The sequence below is a fragment of the Lissotriton vulgaris genome, chromosome 10 (genome assembly GCF_964263255.1).
Source record: "Lissotriton vulgaris chromosome 10, aLisVul1.2, whole genome shotgun sequence".
NCBI classification, from domain to species: Eukaryota; Metazoa; Chordata; class Amphibia; order Caudata; family Salamandridae; genus Lissotriton; species Lissotriton vulgaris.
Genome location: NC_141698.1, coordinates 414,624,540 through 414,647,894, shown reverse-complemented (window position 1 = coordinate 414,647,894; position 23,355 = coordinate 414,624,540). Strand labels below are relative to the sequence as shown.

General features: G+C 47.4%; 1 protein-coding gene across 1 annotated transcript in view; it reads left to right on the top strand.

Annotated features, from left to right (window-relative positions):
• The window catches only part of SPSB3 (splA/ryanodine receptor domain and SOCS box containing 3), a 213,713-nt gene that overhangs the window by 73,031 nt on the left and 117,327 nt on the right, over nt 1–23,355 (top strand). The window contains exons 2-3 of the mRNA XM_086941245.1: nt 18,802–18,950; nt 22,840–23,017. Coding sequence (XP_086797371.1) covers nt 18,819–18,950; nt 22,840–23,017 — 310 coding nt within the window. The 5' untranslated portion in view covers nt 18,802–18,818. The remainder of the gene's footprint in view (nt 1–18,801; nt 18,951–22,839; nt 23,018–23,355) is intronic.

Here is a 23,355-nt window from a genome sequence, read left to right as displayed (position 1 = left end):
TTGTTGTTGCGGATCTTTTGCGCAAGGGGCTCTATGTATAGGGCAAACAAGAGAGGTGAGAGTGGGCACCCCTGCCTCGAGCTGTGCTGGATCTCAAAGGGGGCCGAACGGATGTTGCCCACGCGAACCCGCGCTTGAGGACGATGGTAGCAGCTTGCGATCCAGGCCTAAAAGCGGTTTCCTATCCGAAAGCGTCGCAGGACACGTTGAAGGTAGGTCCAGTTAACCCCGTCGAACGCCTTTCTCAGCGTCGACTGCCTGCAGATCAGTTTTGGAAATGCGCCTTGTCAATTAAGTGAAGTATCCGTTTAGTGTTATCGCTGCATTGGCAATTCGGAACAAAGCCCGATTGGTCGGGTTCCAATATTCCGGACAAGCACGGTCCAAGACGCGTCGCCAAGACCCCTGTAAATAGTTTCAGATCCAGGTTAAGCAGAGATATAGGACGGAATGCGGAGCAGCTCGTGGGTTTCTTACCTGGTTTAGGCAGTACTACAATCTCTGCTGCAAGCATATCTGGGGGAATGGAGCTCGGCCCTCAAAAGAGTTGAAGAGCCGAGTGAGGACCGGAGCCAAGAGCTGACCAAAGGTCTTCTAAAATCCGGCTGAAAAGCCGTCCGGTCCTGGGGATTTAAGAGGGCGGAGGCGTTGAGATAGCAGTGAGTACCTCATCCAGGCGGATAGGAGCATCTAGGTCAGCCACGTTGGCTGGTGATAGTTCCGTAATCTTCGCCGATTCCAAATGGGTATCAGCGTCCTCTGATGACACAGAGTCAGCCCTATATAAGGTGGCATAGAATGTCCGGAACGCCTCCGCCACCTGGGTTTCCCCATTGACATCATGGCCGGAGTCATCTGTGATACTAGTGATTTTGGAGCGTTGGGTTTTCGCCTTCAGAGCGCTGGCAAGTAAACGGCCAGTTTTATTCCCCCCGACATAATAGGAGTGACGGAGGCGTAGAGCAGCGAACTCCGCCCGATCTGTATCTAGGCTGGCTAGTTGGGCTCTGGCTGTTTTCAATTGCCTCCAGACCCGCGGAGCGCAACTGCGGCTGTGGACCCTCTCTAGTTCAGAGACCCGAGCGGTGAGCTCGTCCCTCTTTGCTTTGCGGGTTTTAGCTTCTGCCGCCGCAATAGCGATAAGTTCACAGCGGACGACCGCTTTCAGGGCCCCCCAGAGGGCAGACACCGGTGTCTCGGGGTTGTCATTAATAGCTAGATAGTTAACAAGGCATGTTTGAAGTTGTTTGGTGACCTCAGGCCTCTGCAAGAGGGTCTCCCGTAGTCGCCACGTTCCAGGAGGGTGGGCAGACACGGGGACCCGGAGTGTCAGTTCCACCGCATCATGATCAGACTATGCCGCCGGGACAATGCTCACGTCTGTAAGAGTAGTAAGTAGCTCAGAGGAACCCAGGTAGTGGTCTAACCTGGCATATGTGCGGTGTACGTGGGAGTAAAACGTGAAGTGTGATACGTTAGGATGTGCAGCCTGCCATAAATCTACTAGGCCCCTCTCATGCAGCTAATCCTTTCCGATATCTGTAATGGTGCCTGTGACCCCGTAACGATGTCCTGACCTGTCGACATTGGTGTCCATCACTAGATTGCGGTCCCCCCCTCAATGAGCAAGAGAGAATTAGGCGACTGGAGTGACTCTGAAAGGGCGCCCTTCAAAAAGCCTCCTGTACCGAATTCGGGGCGTATAGGGAGACGATCGTAAAGCGTCGACCACCCATTAAAGTGTACGCTAAAAGCCTGCCTTTGATCTCACCCATTTTGTCACCCACGCTGCCACAGAATTTTTTGGACACTAAAATGGCCACCCCTGCTTTTTTTGTTGGGAGGGAGGAGAAAAACCGATGGGGAAAGGCGCGTGAGCGCATCCTATCCCAATCCTTAGGTAAGAGATGAGTTTCCTGCAACAAACCTATGTCGGCCCCTGAGTGTTCCAGGAATGAACTCGCAGCCCGCCGCTTAATAGGATTATTCAATCCTTTCACGTTAAGAGTTAATATTTTCACATTTGACTCCACCATAGGGGATCAGACTTCTGCGGGCTGTGTATATTCGATCCTGTTGTCGGAGCCCTCTGCATCTCAATGAGCACTGCATATTCACAGAATCCCCTGGCACACTGGGTCCCACCCCCTCCCATCCCAACTCCCCAACCAACTCTCCCAACCCGACCCCCGACCCCCCCCCACCCCCCTCCCCCCACAGGCAGCGGTTAACCCACCACCACCATCTTCCCACCCACTCCACCCACAACAACCCCTCGAAACACTACTCAGTCTCGGGCCTAGCAGAACAGAGTTCAGGATAACGTGGTAGCGGCCGACCCAGTGGCTCCCCCGCCCATCCCCTGGGACAATGCGATAGCATAAACACAAACTCTGTGATAACGACGCCTTACAGTTTGGATACCGTGTTGTCAACCACTTCCTGCACCGCCGCCTCTCGCTCCTGAGCGGCTGTGATAGGGTCAGGTTTCGGAAGAATCCTAGGGGACTGGCGTCGTCGCACTGTCTGCCATCCGTCGTTGGGGCGCCGTGTTGGTCCGTCCTGAGACCTCCGAGGGAAAGCATCTCTAGACCTCGCCTCCACCGGCAAGTCAATCTCTAGCAACGCACAGGTATCTTGGAGTGATCTCAGCTGGTGTAATGTCCCCTTCCACTTAAAAACGAGGCAAAATGGATGACCCCATGAGTAAGGCACTCCTTTATCTCGTAGGAAGTTTGTGGCAACTTTGAAAGCTTTCCTTTTTTGCAGGGTGATAGCGAAGAGGTCCTGGAAGAGGGCCACAGGGTCCCCTCGGAAGAGGATCGGTTGCTTAAATCGTGCCTCTCTCAAAATGCGTTCCTTCAATGAAAAGTCTGGTTGGAAAACCAATATGTCCGGAGGGGGGGGGGGGGGGGCGCGCTAAGCCCACTATGTGCGCGGTCAATGCGGATGTCAAAGTCCGTGGGTTCCCCACGATCTCCTGAAACAACTCCTGTAGGTAGCCCACCATGCAGTTCCCCTCCACCTTCAACGGGACCCCCCGGACCCGTATGTTACTTCTTCGAGAGCGATTCTCAAGATCCTCTGAGTGCGCTTGAAGGTCCACCTGCTGATCCTGTAGGCGGAGGATCTCTTGTTGCAACCGTTCTACCTCCATGCTGCGGGTCTGGTCTCCTTCCTCCACCGTGGCAACGCGCTCTCCTAGGCCATCGATGTCGCGACGGAGCTCACGTTGTTCCCCTGCAAGTTCCTGCTTCAGGGCCTGAAAATCGTCTCTCAGGGTGTTGAAAAGGGAGGCCAGAAAGGCTTTCGTGATGGGAGCAGTCTCATCGTCCTGGCCAGAAGCATTGACAGGAGTCTTGGGGGACGGGGGCACCTGGGTCTTCTCCCCCTTGGGGGCATTTTTATGAAGCATCTCTACAATATTGCGGGAACCCTTGCGCCCCGCGGTGGCCATGCCGTCGTTATGTAGTACCGGTTGGGGTCCGACAGGTGCGCCCTGGAAGGCCGCGAGTGATGCTCCGGTATTGTCTTGCGAGCTTATGCCTTTATCCGGGAATGCGCCGAGATCGGGGGCCCGGTGTGTCGTCGGGTATCACAACCCGGTCATGGGGCCCGAAAAGCGATTTGTGCCGGTCCTAATCCGTTGAGCTCTCGCTGAGCCCGTGAGCGAGTGGGTCTGTGATCGCCTCCAGTCCAGGGGGGCCAGTCTGTGGGGGATAGCCCCGCTCCGCGTGTGCAGTCCGGTTTGGTTTGTCCTGTACCTGGAAAGCTGGGGTGGGTGCCCGGTCTGGGGAGGCCGCCACTGGAGACCCTGGCGTGATGGCGGACCTTCGAGGGCCAGACGTGGGAACAGGCTCCGAACCAGGTCCAAGGAGGGCCCGTCGCGGTCAGCAGCCGCTGGGCATCCGTCGGGGCAGGTTGTTTCAAGGCAGGTGCGGCGCGACGCTCCCCCCCACCCCCCCCCCCCCCACCCCCCCCCACCGGCGCGCACCGGAGCCCCGTCTCTCTAGGCCTGAAGCCTGGGCCTCAATTTCGAACCCTCCTCCATACAGGTCGGGGGAGCGTGCTCCTCGTTCGGTGGCTTCAGGGGAGGCGCCGGGCGGAGAATGCACGGGGGCCCTCCACTCCCTGGTCGCTCATGGGGCGGCACACATCATGTCCGGCAATCCCGGGCCCCCGATCAGCAGCAAGGATCCTGCCCGGGTCCAGATCCCCGTCCGCCACGTTCTCACTCCACTCGATTCTCCTAGGCGCCATAGGCGACGGGACCAGCAGTCACTCACCGGGCCAGGGGGTCCGACGCCGATGAACAAGAGCCCGCAACCACTCTGGGTGAGGAAGTCGCCGCACCGCCTCCACAGGAGCTAGGCCCAGGCCGGGGACTCTAGTATCCCGGCAGTCCGACCGTCCGCTCCCGGGCGCCACCATGGGCCGTTCTGGCCTCACCCCAGACGCGGGAGGCCTCTGCCGACTGTCTTCTGCCCTGGAGGTACCGGCTGTCATACGCGGCGTGTTGCTGATGCCGCGCGGGATCACAGGAGCGCAGCGGTCACCCGGAGCGCCAGGCACCCAAAGCCGCCATCTTGCTGCCTTTCATCGGAGGGAGCACCTGCTGCGCACTACAGAGCTCCTGCGGGCGGCTCAACTTATTTCTTCAAGGAATGGGTCTGGAGGCAGAACACCGGTCCCGGTGGCTGTGAGGTGCGTGAGTTAAAGAGCAATGTTCTATGTTAGAAGGGCTATTTGGGGTTTAGGGCCGGGGAGCCTCGCGGGACACGTCTGGTCAGGCTGTCATCTTAGCCATGCCCCGCCCCCCCCCCCCATTTGTTCTTTTTAACTTTAATTTAATATTTTCATTGCTAAGAAATCTTTGCCAATTATATGAGACAGTCCACTTAAATGTAGGTAACTTATTCCAAAGTAAGTTGTTTTTTGTACTTCCCACAAGGCTGGACTGGCCTTGGCGGGCATCAGGCTTTTTCCCGGAAGGCCAGAGGCCAGTTTTGCCACCTTGGGGACCCGTTTTGTTATTGGGGGCTGGTTTTCCAGCTATTGTGAAATATCTGTCTCCAGTATCAAAACAGCATTGCTTCACACTTGCCCAGCCCGGCCCCTCCCGAGGGCTGGTCGGACAAAATTGCCTGGGCTGCTTTGGGTTTCCAGTACGGCCCTGGTCTCCTACAAAAAGGATGCAATGAGCACCATGCATTTTATTGTTGTTCACCTCTGGGTGTTCAAATGGACTTCCAACTTCAGTATTTTTCTAATCATGCAAGAGCTTCAAAAGCAATTCATCTTTTCCTTACACAGGGCAATTTGGGACTACGGTCTTCATTTTAATCTCTAACAAGTTATTATTATTGGTGGAGAAATTTCACAACGTTTCTGTACTTCATTCCTTCAGGACATTTATTAGGTGTTTCAAAGCATGAGTATTTGGAAGGCCAAGTTGAACAGACACATTTAAGTTGTGTTACACGTTTTAAAACCAAATTGAAGTAAAAAAAATCCTTGATTTTATCATTTAGGATTTATAAAAAGATTTGTTTTGAATGTTTTTTTTCTATGTATCACTCCAATCAGCCTTGAGACAGTCCTAATATGGATAAAACACGTGCCGGCTGAGAGTTCATCAACGAAGAAATAACCGCAATATATCAACAGACCATCTCTAAACCATTATATCTTCAATCCCGAGATTGATAAACAGCTATGTCTAGATTGAAGATATGTTATTTGTGTGACACTGACTTGAAGTAAAAAGTCAATATTACTTACCTGAATGGCTGAAGTTTTAAATAAGTTCAGGGATATTGTTTCTATACTGTAAGAGTATCATGAGTGTGGCATGTATTATGAAGCAATAATGGTTACACAAATACATTTAAACAAACGTGGCTAAAGTTGTACATACATCGCCAGTGCTCCGCTTTTCTATATGTTTTGTAGAAATCTATATCCGTTCACTGGACAAAGTTATGTCTGATTTCTTAGATGTGATCTGTTTACAATAAAAAGTCATGACCGTGTTAAATGCAATATGCTTTCAAGAGTGGATTGTTATTACACTCGATAAAGCCAGTAGGCAGGTATTTTGTTGCATAGAATCTCAGATTACTGTGGTGGGCAAGGGTTTTGGTGACCCAATCAACCAAACCATGGGTCTAGATGACTTGCACTAAGGTAATCCTTATTTGGCTGGATTAGTGGGGATTTTATTTTGTTTTGCAAATATGTTTTGTACATATTTGTAATTTTATGATGATCTACTTGACAGTTGCCTTGTGGGAAGGCATATGACAGACAGTTGCCTTGTGGGAAGGCATATGCCCAAAACAGTATATCTGAGTTGGTAATTGTGACAAGCTGTTGATACAGTTATAATCATGATTGTTTATACTAAAGAGTTGCAATAAAAGCAGTAAGCCTGACCTATTGATTAGGAAAAGCATAGTAAATTGCTTTAATAGATATAATTGCGCAGGTTACCATAGTAGGCAGGAGTTTTGGTGCTTGCTATCCCCACTGACAATAGGTATAGAACATTTGCACTGTCAGAATCCTTGGTTGGCCCCCTTAGAGATATCATTTAGCTTTTGCCCACTGTAATTTTGTATACTATGCAATGTTATGACTGTATACCCCACGTAGGAGGTCTTAATTGGTTATGGCAGCAAGCCAATTATTGGTGCTAGAGGCTGGAGTTGGTTACCACCTCTGACAAACCCTAGGGGTAGAAGATTAGCAATCTATTAATTCTTGAAATAATCTTTTCTTTGCTGTTTGCAAGGACCTTGCTATATATATTTTTTTTATAATACATATAATCATATCATATAGTAATTGAGAAAAAAGGTTACATTGACTTTATTAGTAATTTTAATAATATTTAACTTTACATTAAAAACTTGGAAATTCAATGAAAAATACAAAGGTTAAAGAGGCGTTATAGTTAGGTGAAAATGTCAGTTAAAATCCCCCGAAAATGTCTTTCGTAATTCCTGATATTTTTTAGGTCTCACCTGAACCAGCGCATGCACTGCTCTGGCGAGACATTTAGTAAGCCGCTTTCGGAAGTGCTTCCAAAGCGGCCACCAGCTTGCGCTCACGAACACGCGCCACGTTTTCTTTCACTTCGCGCTGTAAAGGCGTGTGCCGCGAATATAGCAAAAGTAAAGAAATAGACTTTTTTTTCTATTTCTTTACTTTTGCTATAATCGCGGCACCGGCGCTTCACTTTAACATTAAAAGAAAAGCCGGGTGCTGCAATTATAGCAAAAGTAAAGAAATATAATTTTTTTTCTATTTCTTTACTTGTGCTAAAAGTGATGGGAGGGTGCATTGGAATAGCCAATAGGTCTCCCCCTTTGGGACCTTATAAGTGTTTAGCCATTGAAGCATATTGTGCTGCATTACTAAATACTTATAAGGTCCCAAAAGCGAGACCTATTGGCTATGCCAATGCTTGTTTCTAATTCTTGCACTATTCATTTACAAGCTGTTTAAATGTTATGTGTTAGAAAAAAACTGACCTACAGTCTTTAATGTCACATTGAATGTCAGACAGCTCACTTGACAAAAACCTCTAACTGTAATAAGAGAAAGAAAAGTAAACATCATTTTCCAGGATAAGATAAGAAAAATTAGTAAAAAGACAAACTGACATTTGACTTCTGTTCTTATATAGACAGCAAATGTGTCAAGATAAGAACAAGATTTAAAGATGTCTTGCTAATTCATATCCGCATGAACAGAACTGAATGGACAGAACACCTGTTCCTTCCATCTTAAGTTCACTCGCCAGAACGGAGGAGTAGGTGCTAAAGAAAGCTCAACCTATTTGCATTGCCAGTGCTTGTTTCTGTCTCGTTACAGCTTTTGCGGTCTGTAGGCAAACCTATTATTTATAATACCTAATATACTTGGAATGTGCCTTGGGGCGCTCCCTAGGCCATGATTCTATGACTATGTTGTCTGTTTCACTTGTCTGTGCTTGATTTAATGTGGAGCATTTTGGTTTGTTAGTTTTCTGCTTTGATAAGTTGTACCCTTTCTCTTCATACTTGAGAGAATTCTTTATTATGGAGATCTCCATGGAAGTACATATGTTTTGTTCTCTCGTGTGCACATGCATCTTGATGCGTGCTTCCACATGGCAGTGCCACCAAGCATTGATTAGAGGAAAAGGGGTAACTGATTACACCCAGGTTATTACAAGATGTCAAGGGTGATGACAGGGTGGATAAAAGACCCTTGGCAACTGGCACGTACATGGAAGATTGTTATTGGATATGTAGCACATGCACCTAGATTGTAGATGACCGAAACCTACGAGTAGCATTGGGGTGGCGGAATTGTTCGTGGTAGGGGTAAAGTTGAACCAGTCATGCGGGAATTGTAATGTTATGCTGCCACTGTTCTGTGTCTATATTGGAAAAATCAATAAAAATGTTTGAGTTACTTTAATAAGAAAAAGAGGTCAAGAGTGGGCGACAACAGAAAAGAGCTAGGGGAAACGGACCTGAACATGAGAAGGTGGGAACACAGAATGTTGGTTTCGTTTGAGTTGAGGTGTGGAGTGAGAGGTCAGCCAGAATTCAATCACTGAAATTTAGGAGGAGCTATCCATGGAGGCAGCTGAGAGAAAAAGATCTTGGACTCTTCAGCATTCATGTGACAGTACATTTTGAAACGTTTTGAGAGAAGCTAATGGAGTCATGTTGATGGAAAATACCTGTGATTCAAGAAAAGAGTCTACTCTAACACTAGACCAGAGAGGAAGATCAAACTGACTACATAAGGGAGAAGATGTGATTATGGAGCTACAAACCTAGTCTAGCAAGTGCAGAATACAAAACACTAAAAAACAAGCATTGGCATAGCCAATAGGTCTCGCTTTTGGGACCTTTTATAAATATTTAGTTATGCAGCACAATATCCTTGGAGCAATAATATCAACTGTTGCATGGCGAGAACTATTGGCTACACCAAGGCTTGTTTTTAGAAGCCTGGCATGCAGTTTTAAATGTAGGCTGGCAAGAAAGGTGCCAACCCGAGGGGCAAGGTCTAGAGAGAAATAAGATAGGAAGAGAGGCGTGTTCTAATGAGATGGCACAAATAGAAAGTGAAGCAAAGAATGACAGGCCAGGTAAACAAAGTAGCGATGCAGAGAGGCAGGTAGAGCCGGTGGGATGAAAAATAGGTTATGAGAAGTAGAGAGAAAAGAGGTGTAGATGAGGTAGAGAGATGAGGCTAATGCAGAGAAAGGGCGAGGAAGAAGTAGAGAATGGTGAAATAGGGAGAGAGAAAGAGAGACAGACGTAAGACAGATGTATTAAATGAGCGAGATAATGGAATCCGAGAGAGTGAACGGAAACCGTGAAGTAAATAGAAAGATGAAAGCAAAGGAGTGATAGATGGAGTAGAAGAGGTAGAGCGAGCATTGTGGAGAAAAATAAATAAAATAATGGGAAAAGTGAGGGATAGAGGACATCAATAAAGAGAAATATAAGTCAAGACAGACGTAAGACAGATGTATTAAATGAGCGAGATAATGGAATCCGAGAGAGTGAACGGAAACCGTGAAGTAAATAGAAAGATGAAAGCAAAGGAGTGATAGATGGAGTAGAAGAGGTAGAGCGAGCATTGTAGAGAAAAATAAATAAAATAATGGGAAAAGTGAGGGATAGAGGACATCAATAAAGAGAAATATAAGTCCAATAGGTGAGGTAAATTGAGAGGCTAGATAGTGTATGAGAAGTGGGGAAGAGCGAGATGAGGCAGTGAGTTGTGAGTCGGAGAGAGAAATGAAAGAGAGAATGGTGCGGTAGGAAGAGGCATGCGAGAGGTAGAGATTAAGAGGGAGGTGAAGTAAATTGAAGAGAAATGAAAGGGATGAGATGCAAACAGAGCGACAAGAAGCAGAAAGTAGAGAGAGAGAGGGGCACTTGAGCGAGTGACAACCCACCCATTTGAAGAAGGTGAAGATAAGAGTGATGCACCCCTTGGTCAACTCTAAATTTTGTTATTAAGAGAGATCCTACTATTGAACCCAGTGCATATGTTAAAACACGTGCAAAGATATTAAGCAAGCCTTCATAAAATACAAAGAATTTTTAGGTCGGATCCTAGCGTGATCTGCGCACATGCGCAGTCTCGCTGGCGAGATGTAATGATCTTGAGGAGCTTTTAGTTACATGCTTTAACCCCTCCCCACTTTCCCATTGGCTGGCGTCACCGTTTATGCTACACGGTGGCCAGCCATTGGGAAAGAGCACTTGGTGGCTTAGTTTTCTCTATTTCTGCCGTCCCACTTGGACGGTCTGACCTGACTTGCTGCTGGCGTAAAAGGTTTGTTATCTTTATGGGGCGAAACAGATGGCCCCATAAAGAAGATAATAAACCTTTTACGCCTGCAGGAAGGACGTCCAAGTCCGTCCAATGGGACGGCAGAAATAGAGAAAACTCGGCGTCATGGCGTGCGCTTGTTTCGCGACGTACTCGAGAAGTCTACCCTGTGACTGGACAAAAGAAAGAGAATTCCAAATCTTTGAAATTAACGTCTTGTGCAAGCCCCACGGAAGGAACGGAGGAATAAACTACTTTTCTGAAAGCCGGTAGGAGAGCGTGTTCTTGCTCTACGGGCCTGCCCCTAAAACACGCAACAGCAGGAAGTCAGAGCGGGGTAATGTTCTCCATTCCAGGCCCCTCCTCAGTCCCAGCCGCGTTGACACCGCAGCTCCCCGGGCTGTCCTCGCCAATTGGATGTACACTTATGCTGGCAGGCGGTGACTCAGGTCATTCGCACAGGGACAGGATGCCAGCGGGACCCCAGTTTCTTGCCTATAGAAATAGGTAAGATCAAGTGATTGAATCCTTGTGTATGTTGTGTTGTGCCACTCATCACATATGTACCGGGTAGCTTGCCTATCTCTAAAGTTTATGATAATACAATCTCCTTGAATATTTTTCCTACTTCTCCCTATCCAGCTGACTCTTCGTACAAACCGAATCGTACTGCAAATATGTAGAGGTAACGGTCTATTTACGTGAAGCCAGTGTGTCGTCTTATTTTTCAGTTCAACATAAATGGGCACGCGTGCGTGTAACACATGTCCTTGCATATCTACCTGCGCGAACATGTGTGTGCCCCGCCACAAATGTATGTACTTGTGTTCACCTATGTGTACATGTACGTTTGCGCCTGGATGTACCCATGTTCACACGTGTGAACATGTGTTTGCGCGCATGCAAGTGCGATTCCTTTTCAGTTCTGCGCGCACACAGGTGGGAGTGGCGTTGACCAGTGTACACCTGACGAGTATTTTTACAAACCACACCATCTACGATGTCAAGAGCACGCACTGCACAAGACGCCACAGTCATAGGAATAGTGCACGGCGTTCCCCGTGTGTAGTGAAGAAACTCTCACCAATGCCTGGGCTGCACACTTCAGCTGCAGCAGGGATCTGCGCCCAGACCCCTCTTCTGCTGGCAAAACAAATTATCCCTAAAAATTCAGACTCCATCCACCCCCTCCCCCCACCCACCCATACATACACACCCCTCAGAGAGGGGGCGACTTTATTTTGATGTACAACTAAAACCTCAGTCTGCAGCTATCCAACGGCTCTCGCAGAAGAACCGGGGGACTGTCTGACCTTGGACGGGAGGCAGGCAGGGACCCTACACAAGAACCCTTTGTCTATTCACCCCAGATGGCCACACGCCGAGCTCACCAACCAACCAACAACTTCTGTGTACTTTCTTCAGGACAGCACCTTTTTGTTGGTGCCACGTGCTCCCAATTGTCTGTAAAAACGCCACACTTTTCAACTTTCTGTGCAGATCCGCAACATAGCATCCTGTTAAAGCTCCTGTGCACAGACACACACGCGTGCAAACCACACCACAAAGCGTGGTCAAATCGTGCATCCCACATAGACCGCAAACTCGGTGCGCTAGAACCCAGCCAAAAGTCCCACAACTTTTGTGAGCCTCGCACAACGCCAGCAGGCACAATCCAAACGTTAGGGTCAACACGAGGCGGGTCATTGTGATTTGTGGGCTGCGTCTCACCTTTTCACCCCAAGGCGTAATCTGGAACGCAGGAAAGGAAACACTCGCTGACACAGACTCTGAGCACACAGGGAGCTGCTGAGGGGCTCAAGCGCTGGGAAAACCACGCTCCCCACAAGACCGCGGGGCCAGGAGACGCCCATCATCCACGCCCTGTCCAGGTGCACAAAAGCTTCTTGCGTTTCCCGCTTTGCGGGAAACACTCGCTGACACAGACTCTGAGCACACAGGGAGCTGCTGAGGGGCACATGCGCTGGGAAAACCACGCTCCCCACAAGACCGCGGGGCCAGGAGACGCCCATCATCCACGCCCTGTCCAGGTGCACAAAAGCTTCTTGCGTTTCCCGCTTTGCGGGAAACACTCGCTGACACGGACTGAGCCCACAGGGAGCTGCTGAGGGGCACACGCGCTGGGAGAACCATGCTCCCCACAAGACCATAATTCCCTAACACTGGCCTTGCAAGTAGCAAATGCAAGCAGGAAGGGAAATAAAGGGGATGGCCCAAACAGTGTAAGGTTAACGGATGAGGGAAGGCGGCTGAAATGGGCAAAAATCGACGGGGAAAGCTTCTATAGGTCCCTGGTAAATCTAGGTGGAGGAGTTATCGATAAATGTTTGGATCTCTCGATAGAAGGGCCCAAATTGGTGGCGGCCTTTGAGGAAATGGGCCGCATATTGATGCTCTCCTCAGAACAAAAGGACAGGGAAAGCCCAGACGGGAACCCAAATGGTTCGATACCGCCTGCTCACTTGCACAAAGGAAGCTGAGGGCCGCCCTGAAGTTGAACCCTAGGGATAAATGTAGGGTCACGCTATGCAGAACACGTTCTAAAAAGGAACTGGGCAGAAGGAAAAAGTCGCTCCAAACACAAGTATGGGTGGACTTAAGAGGCGCTGCAGAAAGGAAGGATCTGGTAGCCTTTTGGAGCATAATTAATAATCCCTGTTTCAAAGAAACCAATAGTCCAGAAATTGGTTCTAACATCTTACCAGAGCAATGGGTAGAACACTTCTCTGGCCTCTACAGTAGGAACCATAAGGGGTACCAAAATAGGGGTGAAGGTGAGGGGCAATGGAATGTAGTGTTGGAGTTTTCACTGGAGGAGGTCACTGCGGGTATCCGGGGTCTCACAAAAAACAAGGCACCAGGCCCGGACGGGATACAGCCGGATTTATTTCTAACTAAAGTAGAGTTGTGGGCCCCAATTTTAACTAGAACACTGAATGCCGCAATAGCCACAGGGCTACCCCGGTCATGGTCGTCTGCCACAATTGTGCCAATTTTTAAAAAGGGCAACAAAGATAATCCCCAATGCTATCATCCGATTTCCCTTATAGATGTTACGGCAAAAATGTTGGGTCGAGTAGTTCTTAATCGCCTGAATATCTGGGCGGAAGACCACCACATCATCTCTGACGTCCAGTATGGATTCAGAGCTTATAGATCCACTTCAGACCAGTGCCTGAATCTCTATTTAATGGTGTCTAAGTACACAATTGTAGTCTTGAAACGGTCTACCTGGCCTTTATGGACCTCACGGCAGTGTTCGACTGCATGAACAGAAATAAGTTGTGGGACCTTCTAGACAGTTTAGGTGCAGACAAGAATCTTATAAACATTTTAAAAGCTCTGCACCGGAGTACTATCGCCAATGTAAGATATAACATTGAGGGGGGGATGCACGGAGTCCTTTGCTTGCAGAAGTGGCGTGCGGCAAGGATGCATATTGGCTCCTTTTCTCTTCTCGGTGTATATATAAATGGATTTGAGAAAGCGCTACTAGAACTACAGGGGGATTCCCCAAGAATAGGTAAAAGAGCAATCCCAGTGTTACTCTACGTGGATGACGCGGTTCTGGTGGCCCGTATTCCGCGGGGCCTTCAAACCCTGATAGATGGCTTTGTGACTTTCATGGGTAACCTAGACTTGTTAGCTAACTTATCCAAGTCCTATGTCATGGAAGTGGGGAAAAAACTGAGGGCAAGTTTTAACTATACCATAGGAGAATCTAGAATTAAGAAGGTGCAATCCTTTTCTTACTTGGGAATATTGTTTGATGTGCGTTTAAATTTTAACCCCTTCGATGCTGATGACAGAACGGTTCCGTCATCAGCATCGGCTGAGCTGTGCTGATGACGGAACCGTTCCGTCATGACTCCGACCGCGCAAGGCGGAGTCAGCATGGGCGGGGAATTCGCGCCGCACGGATGCGGTTAAAGTCTTAGTAGAGGAGCGTTGTACTAAGTTGTTGTCAAGTACAGGGGCAATAATGAACTTTGGCCGCAGACTGGGTCGGTGGTCACCAGAACAAATGATGACGTTGTGCAACTCGATCTGCTACTCTAAAGTGGCATATGGAGCAGAGTTCTGGGGGTTCTCCAACATGGAAAAGTTGCAGGTTGAGGAGAACAAGTTTATGAGAAGGCTCCTGCGGGTCCCCAAAGGCGTTCCTGCCTACATTGTTCATGAAGAGCTGGGGTCCCCCTTTCTGGAAGATAGGATACAAGTTAGACCACTGTTAGCATGGCTTAAGATTTGGGAAAACCCGGAGGCTGACCTGACCAGGCAAATTATAGTGGATTGTCTTGGGAGGAATAAGGGATTGGACATACCCTGGTTCAAGTCGATCAAGGCAGCCTTCGAGAAAATTGACTGTAAGGACATCTTCCCAGACCCGGCGAGGGGAATAGTCCGGGATAAGGCTAGCGTGAAGAAGTTCCTCAATTAATAGATAGCCATCAGAGAGGAGATGGAATGGGGGAAACAGTCAATGAGTCTATTGTTTGGTCAGGTCTTGTGAAGAAATTGACCTATACTTCGTACTCACACATAACGCTCAAGATAGATTTTTAATAACACATTTTAGACTCCACATTTTACATTATTTATTAGCTGAGCCAGCAGGTTTTATAAATTCTGGAGAGTCAAAGGGGCCCTGCGGCTGCGATCATCGATCCCTGCAGGACACCCTTCATTTTGTATTACTTTGCCCATATTTTCAATTGCCAAGGAGTTTGTTTTAAAAAAAAATTGGTTAAAGAAAATGAAATTTAGACACACTAGGGTTGCCCTTTTATATTTACAATTAGCGCAGGACCCTCTTACCCTGCTTGCCATCACTAGTTTTCTTAGGTTAGCACTGAAATTAAGAGAGACAAGAGGATCATAGGATTACTGAGGGGGGAAGTAAACTGGACTACCTCATTTTAAATGTAATGAACATGGTCGTTGTTGTGTTTTAAGTCATTGAATGCAACTCTCACTGACTCTGTAACGAATTGTCAAAGTGTTTCCTTTTTAAATATACATGTACTTTTTATGGTGTTGTGAATTATGCCGAATAAAGGAATTACTTACTTACATGCATACATTTGTGCACACGCACACCCGTGCACAGCACACGGCTGGAGCATACCGGTGCATCCTGAAACAGTTTATCCCTAGAACAGACACCTATTGTGATGCAAGCTGCCTGCAGGCTTGTGCTGGGCACCTTTACATGCTACCTTGCCTCTGTCCTTGGCTCTATTTTTCTCCCCGGTGCCGAGAGGCGAGGACTAAGGACCTCGCAGCGCTGCATGTGCACCACTTTAGCAGACATTAGCAGGGAGCTGCAGCATCCACCTATAATCAGTACTATGTGTAAGACGGTGTCTATTAATGCGGTCACCCCACTCCTCTTCCTAGATGATCAGGTCTGGGTGGGGACAAGGCTTGTGTAATATCTCTCTCTCTCTCTCACTCTCTCTCATTCACTCACACACTCACACACACACAGCCTGTGCACCCACTCTTGTCTCTGGTTCTTGAGAATGTTTGAGAGCTCTGCACACCATTGAAGTGATGCCGCCTCTCCACTATAGCCACTTTCCGAGCCTCAGAAACATTGAGGCAAACAAGCATTAAAAATGCAATAGGTCTCGCCTTTTATTAAGTTAAAGCCATTTTCTTTGCTATACAATACCATTAGCAAAGCAAATGGCTTTAACTTAACAAAAGGCGAGACCTGCTGCATTTTCAATGCTTGTTTAATAGAAACACGTCAAAAGCGCATCGCCATGAAAGAAACCTGCAAAGTGTAGCACGTCTCTGCTAGTGGCCGGGATCCGAGGTATACGGCGTGTCCATCCTTTTTTAGCCTTGAGCTGAAATGTTAAACAAGCTGTAGCCCAGTAACTGACGAGGAGTGAGAGGGTAGTAGAAGGGAGGTGCTTACGGTGCACCACATCCCACGTGTCCATCGCTTGTGGCAGTCCTGTTCATGAATCAGCTTGCAATCCACTCCAAGATGACCAGGGCAAGTTGGCTCGCATGTTTCTGTACAACTGTATTACATAATGTGCATGCATGGTTGGCCATCTTTAAATATTTGTGTTCGCATAATTCGGAGGGGCGCATAGCAGCTTGCACTGCTGTGCAATGCGTCTAAAAAAACATTGACATAGCTGATCTGGCATAGGTGAAACTGATTATCTTTGTTGATGCTTGTTAAGGGGAGTTGTTACCAGCTATCCTTAGTCATCAAGACACCATTTGCAGGGGGTGGGCTTTTCTCTAAAAACCAAATGCATTTTGGGGTTTGTAGTACTGGTTCATTTCAACTGAACCAATTAAAACTACTAGTGGCCCAGGACTTGGATTGGGCATCCTTGGTGACATTAACCATTTGGTAACCTTTTTTTCAATGTAAGCGCTTTTGAACAGACTGATTTATCGTACATAGGGAAGCAGGGGTGTAGCTACAAATAGTGCAGCAGGTTCAGTGGCACAGGGACCCAGTGGCCCACTGAACCTTAGCTATTCTTTACCTGAACCATGACTATAGTTTTATACCTTCTCCCCTTGCACCAGGGCCCATAGCACCTTTGATACGCCACTATAGTGCAGAGAAAGTGTATGTTGGCGAATATAATGTTCTAGATAGGAGACCGTTGCTTTTGAGTGGAATGTGTGATTTTTTTTTTCTCTGGTTGTTTTTTCAGTGGGTTTCTGATTGTGCAAGGAGCCAGCATGTTTTGAAGGGGCGTGAGGGCATTTGGGAAGGTTGGGCCTGTCCGCAGAGGGTGCGGTTCAGACCTGTGATTGCAGGGGCAGTGGTGCATCAGTGATGAGGGTGGTATGGAGATCTAAGTTGTCGTGGGAATCCGGCAGTTATTCTAGAAAAGAGGGCAAAGCATGGTGCGGAGAGGGCGTGGCCTCTGACCAGATGGATGGTATGAGTGATGTCTGACTGAAGCTGGGGTAGATAGCGAATCAATGTAGCTGAAAGTAGCCACAGATGGGGAGGGGCTGTCGGGGATTTTAAAAGGTGAGAGATTGTCCAAGTTTAAGAATGAAAGTGGAAACTCAGACTTTCGGATAAACTTAACAAACCCTTGTTTCGCGATGTCAGCCCTCCTGTTTCTTAGTATGGGTCGATAGCGCAAAGAGATCTCATTCTGGGCGCGTCTGCATGTATCGCTCTGCAAAATTCCAAATGGAACAGAGGATTTTAAGAGCGACCCCGAGAGATTGTGTGATGAGCTGGGGGATAAGGCGGCGGCAAGCGAGTCTGTGGAGATGGTGACAAAGACTGGGGCTTTGGAGAGAGATATTTTGGTGGCATTAAGAGGGGCTGTGGCGTAACACAAAAGTTGAGCTTCGGTGGTAGGGAAATGCTGGGGAAGGGGATGACTAGAGCAGGAATAGTGGACAGTGGGAGCAGTCGTTTTGAAGCAGAGGTTGGGGAAGTGTTGGGAGATGCGGGAGAGTATGTGTGAGGAGAGCGAAAGGGGGGTAGTTAGGAATGGTAGGGGAAGATACGGATTTTGCATTGGCGAGAGGTAATTGGGTGCCTTGTCAAGAGCGCCTAGAAGCAGTGGTGAGTTGAGGTGGTGGAAGAAGAGCATAGCAAAAGCTATGGAGGACAAAAAAGTGAAATTTAAAAAAAAGAAGCCTGAGTTGTTTGTGTACGCGCACTAAAAGAAAAGAAAAAAAAAGACGTGACTGGTGCACACACGCTACGGGAAAAGTGAAAGCAGGCAGGCGAGTGGTGTGCAGTGTGCGCGCACCATGACGAGAGAGGAAAGCCAGATGGCGCCTCTGCTCGTCATGGTGCGCGTAACCGCACGATCTATGCCACATGGTCGGACTTTTGAAAACCCACTCACTAAATGTCTCGCCAGAGCAGCGCATGCGCTGGCTCAGGCGAGACCTAAAATGGGCAGAACCAAGAAGAGTCGAGCAATATTGTCACTGCGGAAAGTTTAAAGAGACAAAGTGACGAAAGTATAGAGCGAGGTGCAGTAGACTGTGATGGACAGAAGAGCAGTTTCGGTGGAGCAAGCATTCAGAATCACAGACTGTGGAGAAGAGTTAAGACGGGTTGGAAATTAAAGGAAGATTACCAGAACAAGGACTTTAGAGAGGCACTACTCATGAAAATTGGCAGGAAATGTTTGAACAAATTTAGGAAGAACAGTGGCCTTTTTGGAGATGTGTAGAGGATACTCTACTCTGAGTATCACCGTACCATAGGTCACCATGAAACACAAGGTAGGCACCAATGGCCAGTTCTGTGCATTTTGTTCTAGTTTGGTTTGCATCTTGTTCTTGGTGTTTTTCAATGCAGGCACAGGAACCAGCTTCATAAAGCTATCAATTGGTGTTGTTGACAGTAACCCAGTCTCAGAATGTATGTCCCTTTATCCAACCAGTCTGTTCTTCTTTTCCTTTTAGACACATTTCACCCACACATGATGGCACGCCGACCTCGAAACAGCAGAGCTTGGCGTTTCGTCCTCAACGGTGTCCGTCGCGATGCAGATGCCAGGCCAGTATCTTTGGCCCCAGGGGCTGATGGATGTGCCTCTGACTCTGAAGGCCAGGTATGGAGGTGGCATAACTTTCACTGGTTTTATTCCTTCTGAGTTTTTCAGACCCCTTTTTATTGCAAGACTGCTACAACACAACATGGTGTATTTATTTTTAATGCTGGATATATTTACGAACATGGATTTTGATACTAATGCTTTCAAAGCCTCATGAAATTGTGCAAGTGTCTTTTTGGACATCAACTGAACCAAAAACAAGGTGGTGGATGGAATGCTTAAAATATTCTCAGCCAGACAAAGGCTTGCCTTATGCAAATCAGTACCGACCCAGCTCCTCATTAGAACAGGCTATCCCAAACTGCTAGAGGAGGCCCCCTTCAGAAAGGACCACAAGCAACCCCAGACCAGTTTCACCTACTTACTGTTCCTCAGTAGAGTGTAGTGTATGTTCTATGGCACAGTGATTGTGGGATGGATGTCTGGCTCTATCCGTAGCACTTAGTCCGTCAACTGCAACAAAAACAACGTGATGGATGGAAAGCTTGAACTAATCTCCATCACTGGCAATCGCCCGGGTCGAATTTCTGTTAATATTGTCTTTTGTGAGGCGTATGTCTCCAAATGTTTTTTGTTTTTTAAGGCTGGGACTTCTGTAAGCTAAATACTGCAAGCTGCTTGTCAGTGTGTGCTTAGAAACTTTGCTCTGTTTCTCCAGTCAAAAAAAGAAAGTTTTCTGTTAACCAAGTCAATATTTTCCTTAGCTGCATACATACGTTGGCTGTTTTTAGATCTCGCCTGAGCCAGCTCATGCGCTGTCTGGTGAGACTTTTAGTAAGTTGGCTTCAGAAAATGCTACCACACGCTTTTGCTTGTGGCCTAGAGCTTGCGGTTACGTGCGTGGTTACGTGTGCAGCCGCCATCTGGCTTTCCTCTCGTCATGGTGCGCGCACATCGCACAACACTCGCCAGACGTGACGCAGCTGCTTTCACTTTTGCCACAGCGCGCGCGCACAACTCATGCATTTTTAACATTTTCTTTTAGCATGCGTACACAACTCCCGGGCTTACTACTGAGCTCCCTAAACGTTGAGGGCTGCCACAGAACTCTAACTGCCCCCAAAAAAAGCCTCCTCTGCGCATTGCTACGTTGCTAACGCTGTCATACCCACTTCACATTACCCATCGAGAATGAAATAGCACAGCCTACTATGCTAGCTTATCACCTCTGGCTCAAATATTACTGCTTTGTCAGTGAGTGCTTCACCTTACGTTATCCACCAGTAAAGTGCAAACGATTCAGAATCCGAACCTCGTTGCTCCCAGTCACTATCGTAGGACACTTAGGTGGGCAGTGTTTATGCTGAGTGGCACGTGCGAGCTCCATGCCCAACACGCACTAGGATTGGTTGAGGTGCTGACAGTACTCCAATCCTAGGCCGCTTTGCACATTACCAGTATTCCCTCCCACTCGACTACCAAAATTGTATTCAGCCAATGCCACATGACCCGGAAGTTCTAACATAAACACATGTTCGTCAAAAGAGAGATAACCGACAACGGATTTAAATTTAGATTTACTGATAGTCTTTCTAATTAGCGGCCAGCGACTTTAGCTGTAAGCAGAATGGACAATTGGAGCTGGTTGGTGCTTGCAGTGCTCTCGGTCTGAGCGTTCGTTGGACGGTCTCTCTAAAGTCTTACTCTGGTGAGGCATTATACGATATGTGAGCTATGCCACCCCAGACCGAATTTGCTGCAGGACTGATAAGGGCAAAATTCACTGCTTCCGCTTTTTTTTTTTTTAAAGGTGCTACGTTTTTTGTGTGCATTTGTTTCTGGTGTGCCAATGGGGTGATGCTTTTATGATTTAAGCGCTACACTTAATTGGAATCAGTCATTCTATTTGCCTGCATTTGGGAACATGCAATTTTGTATCTAATTGAATTTTTTTTTATGGCTCACATTTGCCTTGCTGCTGTACGCGAGAAGCGGATAATGAAAACATCAAAACTATAAGTACTAGAATGCAAATGATAAAGTAATGACTCCATGAAGTACTTGCACTGAACGTGGGACCAGTGTGCGCACTACTCCACTCCCGTTTCTCCTTCTCTCTTTTCGATTCTGTTTCCCTTGTACCACCGTAAACCCCACTTCAAAACACCTCTCCCCCATAACCCTCTTCTCACCGCCCCTCTTCTCTCTTCCTGATCTTGCTTCTCTCATTTTCGTTGTTATTTTCTTCATTCTATATACCTCTCCTTCTCCATTCTGTTCCTAGGGTTATAGCGCTCCCTTTCAGCCCCACCGCCTTTACCTCCTCAACCTCGCTCCACCCTCTCTCTCGTATGCCTCAGCCAGTCTCCCTTTTCTTTCTCTCAATTACTACCAGTGCCACCCCCACCCCCATACTGTATGTTCTCTGCTTCAATCACTTTCCCGTTTCTGCCATATGTTCGGTGCCCAGATCTCACTCTGCCCTCCCTCTCCCTGTCTGACTCTGAACCATTTCACCACTTCTCATTCCAGCCTGCTCGCTTCCATTTTCGCGCCCTCCTTTCTCTTGTCATTGTCTTACCATTTGAAGCACCTGGCCCTACCCAGCAGGTATCAGCGACTTTCCAGCGAGACACTGTTTAACAACCCAAGTGACTTAGTGCAGCAAGCTTTGGCATAGCCAATAGGTCTCGCCTTTGGGACCTTTTAAGTGTTTAGCCATGCAACAGTTGTTGCACCAAGAATACTGTCCTGCTTAACTAAATACTTAGGAGGTCCCAAAAGCGAGATCTATTGGCTATGCCAATGCTTATAGTTGCCTCATTTTGATGGAACCAAATCCTGGAATCATGGATCAAATGCAGAAGAGCCATTCGCTCAATGTACATTCGTTAGCATAGGCGCCAGGGCTCCAGGGCTCCAACGCAGTCCCTCATTTCTTTTTTTTATTATTATTAGTAGTAATATTCTCAACACTACTCTCAGCCTTGCCCCTCTTTCACCCAAGAACTCAAGCACTTTTCATAAGCCTTAGTGCGCAGGTGCTTGCTGTTATAGTTTTTACCTTGTTCACCTTTTTTAAGCCCTAGCCCTCTGGACTGCCAGGATGTAAAGCCACGCCTTCACTGAAGTGGTGCAGCCTCACTAATTGAATGCATTCTGTGCACGTTAGTCTTGAGCACTGTTTCTGGGTGATGTGCAGATCATCAGGAGTACAAGCCTCCCTTTCCCATCTGATCACAGGATGGGGTGGGATCAGCAAATTTCATGGATCCCTTTCCCCCCATTAATGCTTTGGAAAAGTGGTGAAGTTCACAAGAGGCTTTCACAAATGCCCAGTAATGAGAGGCAGGAGACCAGATCAGTGTGCATGTGACCTGGTGTCATCAGTGACTCCAAGAACATGCTGTAATCAGATACAGTTCATCATCACAGTATGGGCTTGTGATTGAAAGAAGGAAGGGTGGATGGACAGGTAGGAAGATCAGGAGGATGGTGAGAGAGAGTAAAGTGAGAGAAAGGATGAGATGCCAGACTAAATTGGAGGAAAATTGAAGAAATTGATAGGAGACGGGGAAGACTAGATTTTGGCCGCCGGCCACTTGATTCTTTGTGGTCAGCAACTATGTCTAGGTTCAAGTTGTTCATTACTGATCAGTACATAGCTGTGAAGCAAGCTTTATCCACAAGGGAGATTTTTCAATAGAGATCATTCCAACTAGCCATGTGATGTCCTTTGTGTGGTTGCTGCAAGTAATACTTATGTTTAGTGAGAGCTATATGTGGTTTCTCGTGCTTGATGACACAGGTGGAGCCTTCATAGGGTCCCAGCAATGCCATTTGTTCAGTATCGACCATCTGACTTTTTAAAAATGTATTGTTTTTTTAAGCGCAGCTTTAGTTCAGTAGCTATTTAGTAATTGCCTTTTTTCACCTTCCCCTGCAGCAGAGTGATTCTGATTCCGAGCTGGAGTTTCCTGCTCTTCCATCCTCAATCCCCAGCGCTATTCCAGTTACTGGGGAGTCTTACTGTGATTGTGAGAACCAGAGAGAAGCACCATACTGCTCCCCCAAGCACACCATTCACCGGGTGAAGGACTGCCAGTGTGGGGAGGAAGATGACTGTAAGATTGGACACCGTTTCTTCCTCACTCATACTCATACCAACTGTGTTTGAGTTCACTTTAAGCTGTTGGGCTCATTTCTATCTCCAATTGCTTGTAGTCTTCTGAACATAGTTATATGCTGTGCTTCAATAAATTATCAGTTCAGATCTGCACAATTCCTTGACAATAGTGTAGTGAAGTAGAGGGATCAAACCAACTTCCTTCATTTCTAATGCTAACAAGCAATACCTTTGTTTATGATGTCCATGTATGCATGAAAAGGCATCTACTTATTATTGTGTGTATGTATGTATGTCTATGTGTCTTCTCTTTATTTGTCAAAATAAGTTTTGGGA